The sequence below is a fragment of the Odontomachus brunneus genome, unplaced genomic scaffold, assembly GCF_010583005.1.
Source record: "Odontomachus brunneus isolate Ranch 3 - 2012 unplaced genomic scaffold, Obru_v1 Obru_scaffold_056, whole genome shotgun sequence".
NCBI classification, from domain to species: domain Eukaryota; kingdom Metazoa; phylum Arthropoda; class Insecta; order Hymenoptera; family Formicidae; genus Odontomachus; species Odontomachus brunneus.
In genome coordinates, this window is record NW_022639506.1 from 1,954,365 (window position 1) to 1,978,476 (window position 24,112).

At 36.4% G+C, this 24,112-nt stretch overlaps 1 protein-coding gene across 3 annotated transcripts in view; it reads left to right on the top strand.

The window, feature by feature from the left end:
* LOC116845687 (abl interactor 1-like) overlaps positions 1 to 24,112 on the top strand; it is a 556,408-nt gene that overhangs the window by 517,119 nt on the left and 15,177 nt on the right. For all 3 annotated transcript variants that reach the window (XM_032818689.1, XM_032818691.1, XM_032818690.1), the window contains 2 exons: positions 10,898 to 11,101; positions 14,447 to 14,611. In XM_032818689.1, coding sequence (XP_032674580.1) covers positions 10,898 to 11,101; positions 14,447 to 14,611 — 369 coding nt within the window. The remainder of the gene's footprint in view (positions 1 to 10,897; positions 11,102 to 14,446; positions 14,612 to 24,112) is intronic.

The window sequence follows — 24,112 nt, forward strand, 5'->3', positions numbered from 1 at the left end:
CTTGTAGCTTATTTCAAGGGCTTTCCAAAAACCTATAATAAAGTATTTTTTTATTAGGCATATTTAGAGTTATGAGGTTTGAAAGGATTTTGGTCTTTAACTATTTCTGTTTCGTAAAAACGTATTACTGTCTTCTGAACGGTGGATTTAGAAATAAAATTGCGATCAGGATATGCAGCATTGAATGTGTAGATCAGTTGCTAAGCCGGTTACTACCAGTAACTAAGCCGGTCATATCGTCTAGCTTAAGACACGAAAATCAAAGTTATTCTTGTTTTTCTCCTGTGTTTATGTTTTTTAGGCTCCCAGCCTAGTTGTTCATTCGCTCTCATCGAACGCGGTTATTCATTCACGACGTAATATCACACGTACTCAGTCGAAACTCGCGCATACTCGCGCTTCTCGATCTTTGTATTTTAAAAACGAGTTGTGCTCTCTCGCATCTTACTCTTTGTCTTTTCCCTTTCTTTTTCCAACTACAATTTCAAATTTCTTTTTTAAAAATGTTAACCAATAAAGAAAAGATAATTCTGTTTCTTTATCAAAAATTTAGAGACCATATTAGATCATACGAAGAAGTAACTGATCTACACATTTAATGCTGCATGTTCTGATCGCAATTTTACTTCTAAATCCACCGTTCAGAAGACAGTGATACGTTTTTACGAAACAGAAATAAAGACCAAAATCCTTTCAAGCCTCATAACTCTAAATATGCCTAATAAAAAAATACTTTGTTATAGGTTTTTGGAAAGCCCTTGAAATAAGCTACAAGAATATGTAATACAAAGTGGAGGGTCCAATTTAAAAAATTCAATTTGACCTTTGTATGACCTTCGTCCTCCATCCAAAGTCAAATTTTTAGCCATCATTAAGTACATTTTATTAAGCCCTACAACTTTGCTACTTACAAATTTTTCGCTACAGTTGATCCTTTTCGAGATATTTGACCGTTTCCGGACTTTTTGCCAACCCTGTATATATATATACACACACACACACACACACATATATATATATATATATATATATATATAATTAAATTCTTATATGTATACCTTAATGTATCTTATATATATATATATATATATATATATATATATATATATATATATATGTTATAATTCTTACATATACAGAGCATTCCGGACACTCCTCCGCATATTTCATGGGAATGTAGAATAAGTTGAGTGAACATAAAAATATCAAAGAAATATTTATTGATTTTAAGGTAATTTTTCCCTCAGTGTATGGGACTTTTATGTTTACCTCAATCCGTTCTGCGTTTCCATAAAATACGGAGGAGAATCTAGGATTCTTAATATATATGCAGAATTTTATATCCTGTATTTCTGAAACAAGATCTTTTTGAGAATATTTTAAGAATATATCCATATCATATTGACTTTCTTTCATGAAATGTGCTCAAAAAGGAATCGATCTTCAAGATATTAGACATTACCTAAAAAATACCGTGCATATATATATATATATATATATATATATATATATATATGTGTGTGTGTGGGTGTGTGTGTGTGTGTATTGAGTTGTCGTTTTGTTGCGAGGGAAAATTGTCCGCATTAATGAACACTGGAAATGTTCCGCGAGGGAGGAACACGATAGATGGAATGGGAAGCACTGCGAATATGCCTATCTCATTAGTAGGTATCGTTATTTTGTCAAACGGAGCATCGGCTTATTATGAGCCAACGTAATTGTATACGCCTCGCGTCTTGCCCGAGAGGCACGCGCGTGCTTTAACCTTCCTATCAAAGAGCTCGCAGTTTAAGAAGCGGAAGGAAGAGGCGCAGGCTGAGAAGAGAAGAGAGAAGAAGATGGGAGAGGGGGGGAGAGAGAGACAGAAAGAGAGAGAGAGACGGACGATGGAGGAGGCAGTCGGAGAGGAGAGTAGCCCTTTCAATGGAGACACTTTGCACCTGTTGAAGGTACAGCCACTCCTCCTCCTCCACCTCCTCAGTCGATCTTGCCAAACTCTCGCGCTCAAAGTGATCTCCAACCTCTGGCAGTTACCAGAAAAACGTCACCGTGCTCCCCTCCAGCGCCCGATTTCGTTTCGTTGACGTCTCGGAAATTGGTTTTCGATATGAGCCGCGACATAGGTATCCCATTGTTCCTTGTGCGTGCGACAGCTGCTAGAAAAACACGTCTCGCATCCCCGCCTTACCACTCTTTCTCCCTTTTCTTTGTTCTCTTTCCCTCCTTTTTTGTTTCGGCGCGTGTACACCTTTTGTAACGGTGTAAACCTCATGCGTTCGGAATTCTCGGCGAAAAGAACATCAGTCGTAACCGTGAATGCCGTAGGACGTTGGGCATTCGATGGTCGAATCGCGGTCGGACGTTCACTCGAGAATGCCCAAACTCGAGAGGCGGGAGCGCGAAATCACGATGCTGCTGTAGCGAAACGGGGACGAACGCGTCAAAGTGACGTTCGTCCTCGTCGTCGGTTTATTTCCAACAACGCAAGACAAGGTCACCGGGAAAGAACGCCTTTGAGGGTTAAGCATGAGCCGTGGCGTTCATGAGTAAAATTTCGAAGAAAATTAGCGCGCTCCGGCCGAAGTTGCGTCGTCTACCGTGTCCAGGTGTACACGGGCCGTTGCGCGGAGCTTGCGAAAGCAGCCGGGGCCTAACTCTTCCGCAAGCTCGCTCGCTCGCTCGGGTCTACGAGCCGTGTCGGCGGTGCTCCACCGCGTCGCGCTTCGCCCCGCGCGCCGGGGTGAAGTGCATTCGATGTTCGCAGTTCGCTGCCATGGCAACAATCCCCTCACACAACAAACAAAATGCATCGTGTGCACACGACGTGCCGGTTCTCTCCTTGTCGCCCCTGTTCTCCCTCCTCCGCCCCCCCCCCGTCCCTCCCACCGTCTCCCCGGAGACCGGGGCCCACCCGCCGCGCGTTTAGTCGCCACGGAAGGAACCGTTGCCGGGGTGAAGAAATGCCACCGGACAGGACGAGACACACGACTGTAAATTCCGAGCGGTGGCGAGTTGCCGGAGGGGTTCGGCGCGGTGAGCGGCAAACCCCGCGCTTGCGAGATAAATCGTCCGGCTAGCTTCGTGCACTCGCACGAGCTACGGGGGTGTCGAAAGGGGACACCGGTGAGCACGCGATCGGTACCGATGATTAACGGTCGATTAAAGATAAGCGCCGACTGTTCGTTTCGCTACGTCGACGCGCTGGCGAGATGTTACGCGGTTTACGTTCTCTCTCTTTCTCTCTCTCTCTCTCTCTCTCTCTCTCTCTCTCTCTCTCTCTCTCTCTCTCTCGCGTGAGCGAGCGAACGGAGTGTGCTAGGTCGATGAGAATGAGCGCACGATTCATATGCGCTATCGACGAATTCTGTGCGCACCTTTGCTTAAAGCATAAGGATTGTGACGTAGATTCCAAGATTACGACTACGCAGGTTGTTTACGCATTGTTTACGTGATGAATACAAATGTTTTCATGTAAACAAGTTAAACTGTGTGTATAATGTTGTAAATTATATTAAATACATAAAATGGAGTGTAATCGAATTATGAGACAGTTATATCTCTTTGGGATATTAATTATAAATATGTTTCAAAAATACAACGAATTATATGAAATTTTAATTTCAATTAAATTTTACGTGATGGATTGGTAGATTTACTTCTAAAAAAACAAGAATACACACATATACAAACCACAGAATCCTGTAGACTCCAATTTATTTGGGGGAAATAACGTTTATAAATTTACATCAAGGAATGTTAAAGACAAGAATATAAATTCTTCTCTTAATTAATTTTCGAACAATAATTGTACGTTCTTTAAACGACATTCATAGATTATTCATTGTCTATATGTTCCATATCGCGTCCACAAAGAGAAGAAGAGAGAAAGAGAGAAAAGAAAAAAGGAAGAAAGAGAAAGAAAGAAAAAGACAGAGTTTACGTTTGTCTACGTAGAACATCATAATTTACGCATAAACGCCCAAATCCTAGTTGAAACTGATTACTGTTGTACTGGAAACAGCATGTGTACGCGTGAACGCCAAGTTTGATGTTCCGCGATATCTTGTAATGTGTCTCTTGCAATTATCTCTTATAAAAAAGAAATCGTATTTTTCGACGTCGATCCGAACGAGGGGAACGGCGAGCGACTATCGATTTTCGCTGTGCGATAGACACACGGCACAAAACGTATGGACATACTGTCCATCAACATCGTGCATTTCTCTCGACTCGACAACGAACGAGCTAACGAACAAAAAGCGAAGCGGAACGGCGCGCTGTAATCGCGCTCATTCGCCGCGCCAATTTTAAAAGCGCGACGTAGCGAACGTGCGGGCGAGCGAGCGAACAGTTGATAAAGGAAACGTCCTGTCCACTTAAATGTCACGGTAGCATTTTTCGAATCCATATGGATCAGAAAATCTAACGTATAAAGAAGGAATGTGTCGCGAGGGCGCGGCAGGAGAAAGCGGGGTGACGGAGGAGCGGTCGCGCCGGAGAGAAATAGGCGGAAAGTACGAGAAGCGAGTTCAGGGATGGAAGAGAGACGGAGCGAGACAGGGAGGGACAGAGAGGGATAGAGAGGGTGAAGAGGGCATAACACAATTACATGTGGGGTTGATGCCGGGGCTCGCTCGCTCGCTCTGCACGGCACAGAGCGGCGGGCCGAGACGGCGGGGAGTTGGGGGAACGGGAAGGGGGCCCTAACGGTGGGTGGCAAGATTGAATATGAAAGTTTAATGCGAGCAATATCAGCGCCACTGCCCCGGCCCTCGGCTACTCACTCTCAGACGTCTCGACTATCAGGGTGCCCATCTTGGCCGTATCTCTCTTTATATCGTGAGTGCGCGTACAACGGCAGCTTCGAGCGGGTGTAGAGCCAGACGGCAGAAAGCACTTCGAATCTTTGATGTTCCGAGGTAACCCACAGGTCGTCCCCGGCTTGTTCCGCGCTCGCACGTCGACCTGAAAAACTGATTTGTCGATCCGCAGCCGCGCGCGCGCGGCTCCACGAGCACACGACGGACGCGCGCGTCCATTTCGATGCAAACAACGTTTAGAGCGCAACGCGAGAACGTAATTAACACCTCGTTGGGCCCTCCTCTGAATCCGAATATCGGTTGTTACGCGGCGCGCGAGGAACGACGTAACAAAGGACGGCCCGGAGGGTCGTGTATAAACGACCGTCGATGACACAACCGAATCGCTCTCAAGTGCGCTCAATTTGCTATATTTATATCTGTGTTTATATCGCACAGCGAAGGGGTGGAATTATTTTTATATGGTGCCAATCGACAGGCCGTCGCGCATTCTCCTTTATGTAATTAATCACGCACGGTACTCCGTTAATCGTGTTGCCGCGTGAAAATATTTTAAAACCGTTTCCAGAACGGCATAAAACATATCGCGAAGCCGGTAGTCTCGCCCGTTTTCTCTACTCTGCGCACGAGAAAGGATAATTATCAATTAAAAACTTGCACTTTTGCGTAGAGATACCCAGCCTTAGGTGAGGAGGGGATTCACGAGCTCGCTAAGGCGTTTAGTGACTGTGCCTTCGGCTATTTGTAAAACTTTCCTCATTAATTACCGACAAGATTCGATCTTCGTCCTCCCTTCCGTACCAATCCTCCACCCTAACCTTTTCTCACTATGATTTTGCTCCTTTGTCTGGTTACATCGACAGGAACTTTGATAGTGAATTGCAACGTGCAGTCCTGCAGCCGGCAATTAGCTGCCAATTAATAAGCCGTGTGCGGTATCGCTAAGTCACGTTCTCAAGAAAAGAATGGCGTATTTGCGATAGATGTCAGCATCCATATAAAAAATTTCTTGAGATCTCATCGAGATCCAATACAATTCCTCAAAGTAATTATAGGTTCAAGATAAAAGTACAATGCTTTAAATTGGAAATTCTAAATAAGAAACTAAAAGTTTTCCCACTATCTTTTCTGGTTTTCACTTTGCGTTAAAATTCAGCAAAACACATGTTGGCTTCTAAAATTTTATTATACAGTAAAATACTGAAAATATTTTAAAAATATTCTATCGTTTCAATATTTTATTCTATACAAATACAATATTTGTGGTATAAAAATGGGATTTCCAGTTAGTCCGACCAATCAGTTTGATTCGAATCTATATTACACTTGGGGATGTTTGGGAAATTTCAATATGGGTATTGCCAATTGAAGAAAAAACACGAGTCTCTATATTCTTTCCGTTTCGATTATAGACAACGGACTCATGTTTAGAACTAGAATGGGATTTCTAATTGTATTTATAGTGGGATTATAGCGGAATTAGCAATTTTTTAGGAAAAATATAAGTATTCTAATCGGAATCTATGATGCGTCTGTGTATGTAGAAAAATTAAGTAAGCGAGAAAAATTTTGGAAAATTTCTATCCGCATAGGAATTTTTCTAATTAGAATCCAACTCGATTTCCCAAAAAATCACACGATTTGATTAGGAAATCTACAAAGATTAGAAATTTAATATTAAAAAAATGCGATTTTGAGTGGAAAATCCAAATAGATCTTATTTTCTCTATCGAATATTCTCTTAAAGCTTTCTTTCTATTTTAATTTCATATTTATATTGAACAATATATTTGAAATATTTTTAGTATTTATATATATTTTATAAATATTTAAAAAGCAGAAATATTCCAATTATATTTCTAATATTTTGTTCAACCTTTCTTGAATTAAATTATAAAAATGCCTTGATAATAAAACATTGTATATTATATTCTTACTTTACAAATGAAATCTTAATATCACAATAAACATTCAAATGTATTGTAATTATCTACAATCTTGATCTAATAACTTGATAATGTCATCGTATAAAATATTCTGTTGGCATTCTTATATTTAGATATTTTATTTAATCTAAATATAAAGTAGAAACCCGGACAGAAATTCAGGAAGCGTTAAACAGAGCAAATAGAATCTGTTTGGATTTCCCACTTACAATCGCAATTTCATTTTCAGGGTACATCGGAATAGATCCCAATTAGATTCCAGAAAATTTGCTATATTTAAGATAAGAATGAGATTTTCAATTGGTATCATAATATGATACCTATTTAGAACAAGTTAATCTAATTAGAATCTATGCAATTCTTGATAATGTTCGCGAAATTTTCATGCAGGATTAGAAATGTTTCAAACATGCAATTCTAAGTGGAAAACCCAAAACTTTCCCTATGTTTTTCTGATATTTATTTTACGTCAGAATTGAACAAAACATATGTTGATTTTTTAAAATAATTTTATTGTCTGAAAAGTTTAGTGTTTTAAAAATATATTCTTTTGTGTTTTATTCTATTAAATAGAATAATTAAGTTGATATAAAAATAAAATTCCCTAACATCACGAAAGTATTAACTTTTCATTACCGTCTGAAAAGAACATAAATTCATAGTTTTCCTCTTTCGAATCTGAATAAAGGATTGATATTTTGGACAGGAAAGAAATTCCCAATTATAGTAGTATAGTGTGCCATAACTATTTTTAGAACAAAAAATGCGACCAAGTTTAGTCTTATTTTTTGTAAGTTTGAAAATGATCATAATTTTGGTTTTTTTTTACAGTTTAATGCGAGTAGATTCCAAATATATAAATATCAAAGTGGCACTCCACACCGTTTCAGAAAAAAATGGTCCAAAAGAGTTTTACTTCCGAGAAATGGCGCCATAAGTCAATGCATATAAAAAATGGACAAATAAAATAAGAAAAATAAGATATTTTATTGATCATTGTTAATTTTTATAGTAATATCGCAGATGTTTTCGTTCGAAATTACAAAACCATGGTTGTGACCATAGCTAAGATACTAAATGATGGCATAGAGCGCCACCTTGATACTTACATATTTCGAATTTACTCGCAATAAGCTTTCAGAAAATACCAAAATTATGACCATTTTCAAACTTACAAAAAATGGAGCTAAATACTTATGGCGGTTTGGCCGCACTCTCTATTCTAAATATTTTTAGAATATCCTAGATCCTGATCTGATCAATTATACATAGGGTGAGCCATTTTAATCGACGGATCCAAATTGCTCCTAAAATACGCCAGCTACAAAAAAATAGTTAAGACAAGAATTGTAGAGGACAACGGGAGTCATTTTACCGTGCTAATAATGTTGACCTTCAGATCGATTTTCAAGGTCATTCGAAGGTCAAAGTAATTTTTTTAAATTAGAACCCCTATTTTTGACACCGGATTCGAAAAGAGCAGAAAATTTTACGTTAAAAATGATATTTAGATTTCTTTTTCTGAGTCAAAGAAGGTCAAATAAAAAATGATTAAAAATAATTTAGAAACTGTTAATGTTAATTTTAAAGATTTTTATGCATGATAAGTGTTTCGCGATACTAACAAATACTAATAGAAGAAAAGTTGTCATTCCATTTTCGAAATTGATGCGCAATAATCTCACTTTGATACGATTATTAGTAAGGCGTAATAAATAAAAATTTAAAAGTAAAAACAAACACTTTTAAAGTATTACTTTAAAAGTGTTTGTTTAAGTAAAGCCTTTAACAATTTTTCTCTTTTGAGTGCAGGGTAACTTGAAACATTTTTTTTAAATATGGCTGACTATCCTCCACGTCCACGTCGTTGTTTCCGGGTAACGCTAAAAGTATTGAATTAACATATTCCAAGTTCTTGATTTGACCTTCTTGGATTCAAAAAAAAAATCTAAATATCATTTTTAACGTAAAATGTTCTGCTCTTTTCGAATCCGGTGTCAAAAATAGGGGTTTTAATTTAAAAAAATGACTTTGACCTTCGAATGACCTTGAAAATTGATCTGAAGGTCAAAATTATTAGCACGGTAAAATGACCCCCGTTGTCCTCTACAATTCTTGTCTTAACCATTTTTTTATAGCTGGCGTATTTTAGGAGCAAAATGGCTCACCCTGTATATCTGATCTGAATCTATGTTGTTTCTGGGAAAACCTTGGCAAATCTTTACGCCGGTAACGGTTGTTTCTCTTAACTAACTTAAGCCTATGAACCTCGATTCGTGTCGAGCCGCGCGGACAGATTTTGAATTCAAAATGGAAATAATTCCACGATAGCGTTTTATCATCGACGGAGGGATAACCGGGGAAGTGGTAAGGGAGCGTCAGGGAAAAATTCCTCCCGTAAGCCCGACTAACTATATTTCCCCACTCTAACCTTTCAACGTCAGCCCTGCGCATCTCCGTATACCTCTTCGTCAAAGAAATAACTCCCGGTACACCTTGTACGGTGTCAACGTGGTTAAAAATACAGCCGCATCTATATACGTACGTGGTCGCGCATCCTCCGCAGACACATCGACGCGTACCACGGCATTTCTTACAGCGGGAAGTCTCTTCTACCCGGTGCTTCTTATGTTCCGCTATCGCGCGCCGGGTAATGCAAGCTCCCTCGGAGTGACATTGCTTTGGTGACAAGCGCCTTTAAGAGTTTAGACGCGCGTCACCTTAAGCAAATGCAGATCGGAGCAACGACGCGCGACGAAGTGCCTCGGATCTGGCAGAGAGCTGGCGGAAATGTCGACTAGCGATAGAAGCGGAGCGGGGTAATTGGGAGCATCGCAGCGGGGGTCCTGTAAAACGGGACGATGCTTTCGCCATAGAGGAGCCTGGCTGCCCCTGAGATTGAAGGAGCGATACGCATTCATATGTGAGATCGTGTTTACGGTACATTTGTTCTTGTCCGCGAGCGACAGGATCGGAGAGATAACGAATTCGCGGACGAGGCATAAAATTCTGAAAGAGGGATTTCAAGAAAAAGAAAAATTCGAAACTAAATAGGATATAGCGGCTTTAAATGGGAACTGTAGATTAAGTTAAATTAAAAGAGATCGATCCGACTGTTCAAAGTATCATAAATGGAAAATACAAGAAACTTTTAGGAACCATGTATGATTTGCTTCTAGAAGCCTAAAGACCTTGTATTTCTAAAATTAAATAAAAAAATTAAACAGGTATTTAAGTACAAGCATTGAAAAAATTGTCCAAATGTGTTATTTTAAAACATATACGCGTGCAATTTAGCTAAAGCTCTTTTCACACGTTTCTTACTTGATTTTAAATCACACTGTTTAATATGTTTCAAACGTGTAAATTATAATTTAATATGTTGAACGTGTTAAATGGTGACTTAAAACGATAAGAAACGTGTAAAAAGAAATAAATTATTAAAAATTATTAAATTATTAAAAAATAAATTATTAAAAATTTATTTTAAATGCATAATGAACAATTTGTTACTATTTCAAAATATTTTGCATTGTATTATAAAATTATTTTAAGAATTTATAAGCTTTTCTGCTTAAAAAAAAAGTTAATAGTAATTTCCAAACATAAATGTAATATTTTCATATTTTATATAAAAAAATAAAACGTGTTCGCAAGAAGTTGAAAAAGCATAAAATCTTCCGGTCGTTCCTTCCTGATAAAGCGGACTAAAATGTTCGCGAAACGTCAGAATCAGACAAAGAAGAATCCACGCGGCTCAAACTCGGAAACTAAATCTAATAGCATAAAAATTTCTTTTGCTCTACTTTCTATATATACTCGATAATAGAGACATCTTATACACTGTAAAATTGTTCAATAATATTAGGTAAATTTTAATCAAACTGTTTATTTTTTATGATATTAAATGACATTGTTGGAAAATTATATAAATTGCATTGATTGTAACATAACATTGACAGCCAAAATAACGTGTTTGGATTTGCAATAATGTCACTCGAGTTCCGCGCAGCTCAAGTACCGTGTTACTCTAAGAATGTCTACATACGCGTGCTTCTTTCTCGCTGAGAATATTATGAATTAATGAGGAAAGGAGTTCACTCACCATAAGCGCGTGATTAATTTGTGCAGATGCGGGAGATCGATCATACCGCACGGGATCCGACACGGAAGGCGCAGCAACCACGGACAACCCGACGACGCCATTTCCTACGCCGCCCCCAACCTTGACACCGAATCATCGGCAAGCTTCTCCGTTTCCCCTCGAAAGCACAAATTCTCGCCGGCATCATTATAACGGCAGCGTATCTTCCGAGAGATCTCGCAACGGCAATGGTAAGGGAGTTAATTAGATCTACGAAAGGGTTCGTTTGCACGCAAGATGATACTTATGGACTCTCGCTGTAAGATGAATTTCATCGGACGCAATTTTATGCCGCGCATAACCGCACGACCGTACGATCGTGCAAGTGTGCGTGCGACATGAGCAAATTAAGAAATTCCAGTGAACGAATGATTTAAAGTAAAAAATGACATATTATCGCGCGTAATTGCTACACCGTAAAAAATCGGTAAAAAACATTTTGTATATTTATGTTGAAATCGATCCGCGTGTAGGAACGAGGAACTTTTGTGTTAGATTTTTAGCATACTCGTGTATTAATTTATACATATTGTCGTTGTGTTTTGACTCTTCTGCGTTGAGTTCATATTCACCATTTTTCAGTGTTAAAATAACGCGATTTATATGTAACATGTGTATTCCTGGTGACGCATATATTTTATATGTATAAAGTGTACAGAGAAGTAGTGTTATTTGTTAACATATTTATTTGTCTTGTTTGTTAAAGTAACACAAAAATTAGAGTGGTTAAATTGGGACATATGAAATGTGTTAAATTTATACAAAATTGTCAGCTATGTACGACTGTTTCAACTCGTTCTGATGCGATATTTCATCGGGTTTCACGTTCAATTCGTTTCAACCCTTACAGTCACGCGGTTTTTTGGCCTATTTTTACAACGGTCTTTGAATTAGAGCTTTTTCATATATGTTAAAGGAAAGACTAGTAAAAAATATGACACTCCCATCGCACCACTATAGTACTGCAAAGTGAAATGGGTTGTAACAACATGCTCGAAGCATATATTAAAGCATGTCTCCACTTTTGACACTTTCAAAACTGGTAAATTAAGTTAATACATATATATGTGTTAAAAGAACATACTTATTATGTGTGTGTTAAATATAACGATTTGTATATGTGTTAAGGTGTATCAAAAGTAATACATTTTAAGTGTGTTATGAAGGTGATGAACGAAAGTAATACCTTGATGAGAGAAGGCACGTCCTGGTGAAAGAAAATAAAATGTAAAACGACCGTTAACAAAGTATAAATTGGAAAGTAAATCTCTAGTGTAAGAGGAGAATGACGAAAGCGTAAGCAAAACTTCTACAAGGCGTAAATTGAAACATCGGAACGTAAAGAAAGCAACTATTAAGCGTTAGAAAAGCGTTAACGGAACATTGTCAAACTCTTCGACAAGCGTGAACAAAATATTCTCGAATGTAAACGAAGCATCGCCGAGCTTCTTAAGGAGCGTAAACGAAGTTCCCTGGCGAACATGAATGAAATGTCGCTGAGCTGCTCGGCAAACATGAATGAAGAGTAATAGAAAGTTATTATTGAAGCGATCCGACATTGATTCCATGACATTTACCCGATATCAGTAAAAGGAATTACATTCAGATATCGAATTAGAAAACTTTTTTATTGAAATTGTTTCTTGAAAGTGTAGAAAGTGATGATTTTAGCTGAAATTATTGTCACTTAATTTATTGAATGTAATATCGTACTTGGAAGACACGCTTTCTTGATGAAATTCGAACTTGAATCGCTTTGGAACATTTGTCTCTCAATTAATAAAGTGGCATAGTGAATGAGACAGGAGACTAATTGAAATTCAAATTCTACTAAGGTAAGCACGTTTTCCACAAGTGCGAGATATTTCATTTAATAAATTAAATTATTATAATGTCAGATATAAATCATCACTCTATAATATATGATAGATACACGTGGTCTTTTAACATATATATGTATTAATTTAAACGTGTGTTAATGAGATTACGCTGCAAATTTCAATGTGTTGATATATGTTAATTTGACTCATTTTATCTGTATAATCAGTGACATAATTTGAGATATTTATTTTAGTATAGGATATTTAATATATTTATTATTAATTATTAATTAATTATTATTTATGAAAAATATAATTATTTGTGAAAAATATACATATAAAATAGAAATTTCTATTAAAACTTAAATTCTAAATGCAATCTTTTGATCAAAATATATTGCACATAAGATTTAATTACTGTAATATTGAAAGATAACGATTGAAACATAAAATGTTTGAAACATAATTTTTGAAACATAACGACTTCCGTTTTATAAATGTTCATAGAATGATAGTGGACCATTTTACCCAAAATATTAGTAAAAGACGGCCATAGTATTTATAAACAAATAGCGAAAACGAAAATAAAAACTGCATATTATATTAAAATTTATATGCCTACTTTATGTATCTAATGTTAATTGCGACAACTTAATTGTAATTTATTCAACAGCAAGTTTTAGTGGACACATGAGAAATTTTACATCTACACAGAGAGAACGATTCCATTGAATCAAATAAACACTTCTTTGGAATAGTCCAAGCGAATTTTTTGATTGATCGAACAAAATTTTATTTGACGCAACAAAAATATTTATTTGCGGCTTAGTTCTAAAGAAATATTTTTATTGTGTCAACCAAATAATTTTTTTGGACTATTCCAACGAAATTTATTTGATTCAATAAATCGTTCTCTCTGTGTAGTCGAAAATAAAAATACAGTATAATATTCATAATCTTGCTATTTCAAAAAATGTACGCACATACATACGATAAATATCGATTATCTTTGTGACTGATTACACAAACGCTATATTTTGCAATTATTAGAGAAATTACAGCCTATGGCCATCTTTTCCGATATGGCTATAACACTCGAGTTTATCCTACATAAATTTCAAAGTGTATTATTATTATTATTATTAGAGTAAAACATTAAAAAAATTTGTATTTAGTTTTTTTTATGAATTTTTGAAGAAATTTTTTAAGTTTTTCAAATTTTTTTCTTAATTAACTTGTATGGAGAAAATGGATAATAATAACAATAAATGCAGTTGTATTTCACAAAATTGCTGCCGCGCCACTATAGTGGTTTTATTGTGAGGGTTAAACTACACTACCGCGCGCACACACACACGTACCGTCCTCGGTCACTGAAAAGAAAATCGTCACGCGTGTAATTTGCATCCAGATATTAAAGTGATTCCGGGACGCGCCGCAGAAGTGTTACTCGGTGAAAAACTCTGAAGCAAACTTACGTGAAAATGTTTCATTTAACCTTACAAACAGTTCCTCCTTTCTCCGAAAGCAATTCTGAAGGATTTTAAAAGGTTCGAGAATTTTCTTTGTCCACGCGCTAATGGAAAATTGAATTATGCGGCGCGCGCTCTCGCTCTCGCTCTCGCGCTCGTTAGCGGAACTTGCCGGGCGCGCCTTCCAAAAGAACCAACTTCCCGCCCAGTTTACACAAAGATATTCGTATTTTTTTCATTGCAGGTGAGACCGTTTACGCGTCCACAAAGAAGGCGACTTCCGCCGGCGGTACCTTAGGTCGAAGAATACGCCGAGGTCATGCAAGCGCTTTGAGCAGTAGCTCCACCGCGAGCGATCGTTCCGAAACTGTCTTCCCCGATGAACACACTCGCATGCATCTCAACAATGGTAAGCGGACGGTTTTCTTTCGAGAGAGCGCGCGCGCGCACACCGCATTATTTCATTAGCATGCGTCATCATCGCGCATCACGCGCACCGTTCGTTCACATATCACCGCTTGATAATGATCACTGCAACACGGCACGATAATCCCGATATATGCGCGAGTCGACAGACGAAATTGGCGCCATTGAAGATTTTGACAAAGAGATCCATTGAGCGCGACGGATCCGGGGATAAATCCCCGTCGATCGCCCTGAGCGGCTCGACCCTTTAAATCACGACGTAAAATTTGCCGTGGTGCGATAAGTTAACGATCCATGCCTCAAATGCGATTACCGGACTAACCGAGTTACTGGCTGGTATCGAGCTTCTGGCCGAAGTTAAATCGGGTTTCGCGCAAACCTGTCCCTCGTTAAAAGCTTAATATTAATCGTCACCTAGAAACGTGGGTGAAAGAAAGAAAGTAGATTACGTGTATAAAACCCGGCGCTTGTAGATAATTGCAAATATAGTTCATCGCGACTTTCATGCATCGCGCCAGTGCTATCGATTATACAAGAGGCGATCGTCTCGGGCGTAGAAACTTTCCTAAATTTCCTCAGGCCGAATATAGAACATTCATATTTATCCCAAAATTTGTTATCCTATTACGATATCAACTGTTGATCTCATTTTTAATCCAAATATAGGTTTTCTGTTTACAATCAAAACGCACGAAAAAACTATAAAAATTCGCGTTTTCTCTTTCAATCGTTAACGCCGGTATACTTTTACGATGGAATCATAACAGGGAATCTCATTTTTACATACTAACTATTGCATTCAATGAAATAACAGATTAACAAGTAAAATATCTTTAAAACATTTTACTGAATAGTGAAATTATTTGAAAAGTCAACACGTAATTTGTTCAATTCTAATATAAAATGAAGATCCGAAAAATATTAGGAAAACTTTAGGTTCTTCATTCAGAATGTGTAGTTGAAATATTACATTTCTAACCTCCTACGAAAATTTCTCAAGTATTCCCAAGTATAGCATAGATTCCGATCAAGTTATTTAAACTTGTTTCAAATAGGTTTATCGTACTGTGATACCAATTAGGAATTTCATTCCCAATATTATTCTTTATTTCTTCCTTATTATTCCTTATACTAACTATAGGACATTCCTCACGATCTAATCGAAATCTATTCTGAATTTCCAAATAATTAAAGTTGCGATTCAAAGTGAAAAACTCAAAAACAGCAGACAAATTGTATAGAAAGAGTAAAATAAAAAGAAGAGACATAAATAATAACAAAGCAATAATTTGTACTTTCAATAATAATTTATACAAATATATATAAGACCTGTTTTTTTTTTAAATATAGGCTTTTGTATGGTCATTATTAATTTATTTTCCGACTATTAATTGTAAATAATTATTATATACTTGAATGTTTATTGTGATGCTAAAATTTTATATTTGAAATAAATATAAAAATAACAAAATAAAAAAGAACTCTTTTGAAACTAATCAGAAATAAAATAGGGCCTATAGGAGTTCAAGCACAGGTGTTCTAGTACTGTACCAACTAACAATAATATTAGTGGATATCCTCCATAAGGAGGAAATTTATTAATTAAGCATATATAATCAAAAATTACTATACGCGTTTTGGTCTAATTCGCAGACTCTCCTCAGTGGAATTTAAATAGTCATAAAAGTGATAAAATACAAAGTTTTCCCAATCTTCATTTATTTTATATTAGAATTGAACAAAACACGTTGACTTATTAAATTATTTCATTATATTCAGTAAAATAACTGCGTAAAAAGTTTTCTGGGACCAAATTGGAATTTATTTCAATTTTCCAGAAAAAATAATGGGTTTTGATTAGTGGAGTTTGAATATACGGAAATTCGGGTTAAAAGTGTAAATTAAAAAAAATGCGATTTTAAATACAAAACCCAAACAAATTTCTTGTTTTTTTTTATCAAAAGTTTTTTAAAGTATTCTTTACTTCGCGATTTCTATTTCATATATATTTTTTATTCAAATCTTTCTATTTCATAAATACTTTTAATCAGAATTTCCGTATATTTAAACTTCACTAATCAAAACCCATTATTTTTTCTGGAAAATTGAAATGAATTCCAATTTGATTCCAGAAAACTTTTTACGCGGTTATTTTACTGAATATAATGAAATTATTTAATAAGTCAACGTGTTTTGTTCAATTCTAATGTAAAATAAATGAAGATTAAAAAAACTTTATATTTTTCTCCTTGTATTTTATTTAGAACCACATACAGAGAAAAATATTTCGGTTGAATTATCGTAACAATAAATCAAAACAAACACTTTTTGGTTGAAGGAAAAAAATTTCTAGTTTTTACCACCGAATTTAGTTTCTAAGAGTCAGAAGCTCTTTTTCCTTCAAACAAACTACGTTTGTCTCATTCATTGTCGCATTAATTAAACCGACTCTTATTCCCCGTGTATGTGTGAAACGCAACATTTCTAATTAGAACCCATAATTATTTTAGGAAAGCAAACTGAATCCAATTAGATCTTAAGAAATTTTCTATGCGGGTTGTGAAGTAAAGGAAGACTCATACGGAAGCACTCACAGTCTCATCCCTCCATTTCTACATTCAACAAGACTCTACATACAAGACGTTGTTATTATTACCGCAATGAGCTTTCATCGAGAACTATATTCCAACAATAACTTTGAATTGCCCGAGAAAACACATCGCACTATCTCTCTCCCGACCTTGTTAAATCCCGTTCGGGGGCAACGATTAAGCGTACGCAGTGGTGATTCCAACTGCTACAAATGTTCTCATTACGAGCATCTCTCCCTCGTCTTGCGCTCGCGGAACCGACGTGGCAGCGGGACGAAGCTTCGCGAAATGGTCAAAGGCGAAGGATCTTGGCAAAGGCAGACATTTCCAAGGCGCGTATTATCGTCCGGTGAACAGTACCATAATCGACAAACCACATTACACGTCGGCTCGTTAAATAACTAAAGGACTTTCTATTTTGGCAGTTTAGTTCATTGTTATCCAATGCAGTAACATAATAGTTGCAACACTAGTAGAATGTCGATAGATAACTGTAACAATGGTAACATTAGTACACGGAAAAAAGAGATGTGGTGCACCTAACAAAAAATATTTAGTTGTAAGCAAATAGCTGCATCATTCTACATATCTTTGTATGATAGTTATGTGTATGGTTGATTTGACTTACTTTGGTTCAACTATATCAATGAAGTTGCGCGTGATCTGGTTGTGGCAACCAGAAATTAGTAAGGGGATCATTTTGCATAGACAAGCTAAATATCGATATAGTTGCATTAATCAATGTTATATTGCAAAGCAGCGATGTTAGAAAACAAAAGCAATTCACTACGCGCACAGCTAGAGATGTATACATGTGAAAACTGGTTCTGAGTGTATAAATATACATTTGTAGCTGCCGCGTAATGAACCGCGTTTGTATTAACCATATATTATCACTGCTGCAACATAAGTAACTCAGCCATTGCTCTTGGATTACAGCAACCACATAAATAGTTGTTTCGTATTTTACTATTGAAACTGGTTGGCACAACCAGATTTCTGTATAGATCAACCATATTGTTTTTTCCGTGTATTATTTCAAGTCACGTCATTTGACACGTTTAAGACGTGAATTATAATTTAAGTTAAATTATAATTTAATACATTTAAACGTATTAAATGGCGTGACTTAAAACAGTAAGAAATATATAAAGAAAGGATTCAGCCAATTCAAAATAACATATTTGAGTTCGTACTGTAGCAGTGATTTGCATCTGTTTTCAGTTTTGTGATTTTTACAATATTTTATATAATATGCTCTTTTTATTTCAATTCAATCAATTCTCATTTTAATGAAAATAATTACTTATTTTGAGTGTATATAAAATTAAAATTGCAGATTAATATTTGCATTCTTTGTACAATTTACTTCCATAAAAACTCCGATTTATGAATTCTGAATTATGATTTATAATTACTTAACAATGTAAAAGTCATTTCACATGTTAAGCTGTTGAAATGTGTAAATAAAGAATAGACGCGTGTTTGTAATAACAACGTTTGTCGCAAACGTTTAATAACGAAGTGCGTTATCTTGTTAAACATCTCCAAGATGTGTTCTCATCATTACGTGTAAGATAATAAAATAAAATAAATAAGATAATAAAATAATAGTTGTTCCGTATTTTACTATTGAATCTGGTTGGCACAACCAGATTTCTGTATGGATCAACCATATTGTTTTTTCCGTGTATTATTTCAAGTCACGTCATTTGACACGTTTAAGACGTGAATTATAATTTAAGTTAAATTATAATTTAATACATTTAAACGTATTAAATGGCGTGACTTAAAACAGTAAGAAATATATAAAGAAAGGATTCAGCCAATTCAAAATAACATATTTGAGTTCGTACTGTAGCAGTGATTTGCATCTGTTTTCAGTTTTGTGATTTTTACAATATTTTATATAATATGCTCTTTTTATTTCAATACAATCAATTCTCATTTTAATGAAAATAATTACTTATTTTGAGTGTATGTAAAATTAAAATTGCAGATTAATATTTGCATTCTTTGTACAATTTACTTCCATAAAAACTCCGATTTATGAATTCTGAATTATGATTTATAATTACTTAACAATGTAAAAGTCATTTCACATGTTAAGCTGTTGAAATGTGTAAATAAAGAATAGACGCGTGTTTGTAATAACAACGTTTATCGCAAACGTTTAATAACGAAGTGCGTTATCTTGTTAAACATCTCCAAGATGTGTTCTCATCATTACGTGTAAGATAATAAAATAAAATAAATAAGATAATAAAATAATAGTTGTTCCGTATTTTACTATTGAATCTGGTTGGCACAACCAGATTTCTGTATGGATCAACCATATTGTTTTTTCCGTGTATTATTTCAAGTCACGTCATTTGACACGTTTAAGACGTGAATTATAATTTAAGTTAAATTATAATTTAATACATTTAAACGTATTAATAAGCGTGACTTAAAACAGTAAGAAATATATAAAGAAAGGATTCAGCCAATTCAAAATAACACATTTGAACTCGTACTGTAGCAGTGATTTGCATCTGCTTTCAGTTTTGTGATTTTTACAATATTTTATATAATATGCTCTTTTTATTTCAATTCAATCAATTCTCATTTTAATGAAAATAATTACTTATTTTGAGTGTATGTAAAATTAAAATTGCAGATTAATATTTGCATTCTTTGTACAATTTACTTCCATAAAAACTCCGATTTATGAATTCTGAATTATGATTTATAATTACTTAACAGTGTAAAAGTCATTTCACATGTTAAGCTGTTGAAACGTGTAAATAAAGAATAGACGCGTGTTTGTAATAACAACGTTTATCGCAAACGTTTAATAACGAAGTGCGTTATCTTGTTAAACATCTCCAAGATGTGTTCTCATCATTACGTGTAAGATAATAAAATAAAATAAATAAGATAATAAAATAATAGTTGTTCCGTATTTTACTATTGAATCTGGTTGGCACAACCAGATTTCTGTATAGATCAACCATATTGTTCTTTCCATGTAGGTTTGCAACGCGATTATGGAAGGAAAAGAGTAAGAGAAAGAGGGGGGGGAGGGAAAAGAGAAAAAAGAGAAAAAGAGGGACAGAGAGGATAAGGAAAATATGTGTGTGAGAAAGAAGAGAGGAGGGGGAGGGGGGAGGAAGGGAGGGGGAGAGGGAGAAGAGAGAGAGACTCAAACCGGAGCGAGGGCTAACGGAGTTAGCATAGTTGGCGCCTGGGCCTGGCTAGTTAGAACGTAGACCACCGTCAAAGTTAGCGTGACCCGAGCGACTATATTGTTCCGAAACGTCAACGGAATTTAGACCTCCCGTCGTCGTCCTCGTGCTCGTCGCCGCGTAACGCGCTATCTAAGTACACGCATCGCCTTATCGTGTAACGCAGCTTTTGAGCACAACCACGACGTAGATAGCAGAAAGTAGCTTTGCGGCTTTGAGCCAGCGGCGGACGGTCGGCGGTCTACGTGGCTTACGCTCGTCGGCTAAGTTTTAAACGAAATTTCGCCCGGATCTCATTTCGTGGCGACGCGACGCGACACGACACGACGCGACGCGACGCCCACGCCGACGTCGAAGTCGACGCGCCGGCCGGCTACATTGGGTTCGGGGAAAGCTGACTACCAATTAGCCCGTGGATATCACGGCAACGGCGGGAACGCGGATAAAAGCACATCCGCGGATAGTCAGATCTAAAAAGCTGACGCGCGATATCATTTCGATGAGACTTTACTGTTACCACCTTGTTTTTTCTTATTCTCTCCTTCTCTTTCTCTCTTTTTAATATACGATGTTTTGCACTCAACGTGAGCGTCATCGACGCGGCGATGGCGGCGAACATTACGCAAGGCGCGCGCACGGCAAGATCCCATGTATAATTACCGGGATCTCGTAAGCAGTAATTCGAGTCTGAATCTCCGATGGGATATTGCTTGCCAGAATGTCCCTGCGGTCTAATGGAGGCATGTCGCGGCATCTATTAGCAAATGGCTCCCAACGGTCAGGGCTTACCCGCGTTAACCCCGTGCGCGCGCCATCGCCAGAAAGACGATTGATATTACATTAGATCGTCGTAGTTTAATGTGACCCAGTCGAGGAGCGCGTTATTGAATCGGCGAACGCGCAAAGCTACTATAATGTTACGGTAATTTGCCGCCGCAAAGCTGCGAAACGCGCGGCCGGTCGAATGAGCCTACTCGACACAGCAAAGCACAGCAAGTTAACATGCAACTCGTTTAACCCGACCATGAAAGCCATGAGCACCTCCTCCGTACACACGCATACAAGGTGTTGAAAAAAGGTATCCCAAATTTACAGGATAGATAGTACTCGTTATATTGAGTAAAACGTATCTAAACATGAGTCGCAAAAAGTCAACTTTTTAGAGTTATAATCATTTTTTTATTTAAGTAACGCAAGTTATTTGTGTGCTTCCATTGATCACGCTCGATCAATGAACGAACGAGTATCTTACCATATTATTGTGATGTTTACAAGAATTGTTTCTCGTGTCTCTCTTCTGAAAGATGGATTAGACAAGGTGAATCGGTTGCATGGTCTCCTCGATCTCCTAACTTGAATCCATTGGATTTCTTTTGGGGATACATGAAAAGTTTAGTTTATCCTTCACGAAGAAATAAATGTACAAGAATTAGATCGACGAATTCGAGATGCAGCTGATCAAATTCAAAGAAGATCAAAAATTTTTTAAATTAAATCCAAAAACGGATTTAATTGGTCAGTGGAGTACGTTTTTTTTTCACGGGTCTTTGCAACCGCTGGATGATAGTAGTAGTCAATAATTTTTGACGGGCTCTGTGATGCGAGTTGTTGCATTTAATACTGCAGAACGAATCATGTGTGCACCAATAGACTCAATCCGCTATCAATTCGTCCAATTGGTGTTGGTCACATCTCGCGTAATATACACGCCATGTATATGTGTGTGTACCGAGCGGTATTAATCTACATGAAATGAATTGACTTGTATGGCCGAGTGAAATTTTCAAAATAACCGCGCTCGCGGTTAATGAGGGTCCTGATAAATAATAATTCGGTCGGCTAAATAATTCCAGCGTCCCTTCCTGGCACGGAAGTAACGTTTAATCGGGAACACTAGGCGATTCTTGGATTTCAACTATAAATCCCTCTCCTTACGTTGACCATTCGAGACGCTATAATACGGCGCTGTATCTGCTTGGATAAGCGCCAAGTTTCGCCGAGTAGGAATAATTTCAAGCGCCACTTGCAAACTATGCCAATAGTCCGTGTTCACCATTACCGTTATCGTTCTATTCTTTTCGGGTTATCTTTTCCGAGAGCGGAAATGTCTATCTGCAATACAAATCACTTGTTATAACGAACGCATGAGCTTAATTATCGAAACACTCTTGAATTGATTATTTTAACATACATTACATATTATTATACATATTACATATTAACATATTACATATTATTGACATATTATATGTTGCACATATTCATATGTTATACATATTAATATATTAAATATATTATTAGAGATATAACATATTATTTTAACATACATATATTTGCATGGGTAGTATTACGCGTCGCAATTATTTCATCAAGATAATTGTGATGAATTGAATTGTATTTTATGAGAATTCATTTATGAGAATCCATTTTATGAAATTTGTATTATATATAGGATACAGTAGGGTAAATTGAATAGCGGAGAAATTTGGATAATATTAAGTGTTTGCGACAATTTTAGAAAAATATGAGAAGCTTTGTTTTATGTTTGAGATTAGCAGGCTATATATTCATATTTTTATGCTATATATCATATTTTTCTAAAATTGTCGCAAACGCGACAATCCAAATTCCTCCGCTATTTAATTTACCCCTACATTAAAATATTATTTAACTGCTCGTGTAATTAGAAAAAAATGGACTATTCGAGAACTGAGATATTTGCAACTAAAGTTGACACTTTTTATACATGTTCCTTGGTTAATGTGCTATTTTTAATTAACACGTGAGATTTTGGGGTAAAAAACTCTACTATAATATATTAAAAATGAATATACAAACGTTATATACAAATTTCAGAAATATTGATAATTTTATTTTTAAAATAAAAATAAGTGATGGAAAGTGATGTTCGTAATTTATAGTATTACTCGAAATATATATACATATATTTAAATATTTAAATATTTATAGTATCACTTGAAATATATTAGGTGTACAACTTTGCCGTTTTCCTATAGATGGCTTTAGCGGTAAGTGGTGGTCGAAATAAATAGATCATAGACGTCATACAATAAACTTGGGCATCTGTCAACATAACCCCATAGAAACATTAGTCGATTTGTGTCTGCATCATAAAGTTATTCTCGATTGAAAATGTCAGTTTACGAGCCAAATTCTCGTCATTTGCGGGAGGTTTTAATTTTCTGCTTCAATATGAAGAAATCTGCGGCTGAGGCTCATCGAATGCTCTCAAATACTTATGGTGAGGCCGCTATTAGTGAAAGAACGTGTCGTGAGTGGTTTCAACGCTTCAAGAACGGTGATTTTGACGTCGAAGACCGGCATAGCGGTGGAAGAGAGAAGGTTTTCGAAGATGTAGAATTGGAGGCATTACTTGATCAAGACTCGTGTCAAAATCAAGAAGAATTGGCACGATCATTGGGAGTGACTCAACAAGCCATTTCAAAACGCCTGAAAGCAATGGGAATGATTCAGAAGCAAGGAAATTGGGTGCCGTACGAATTGAAGCCGAGAGATGTTGAACGGCGTTTGTTTGCTTGTAAACAGCTGCTTGAAAGGCAAAAACGGAAGGGATTTCTGCATCGCATTGTGACTGGGGACGAAAAATGGATTTATTACGATAACCCCAAGCGCAGAAAATCATGC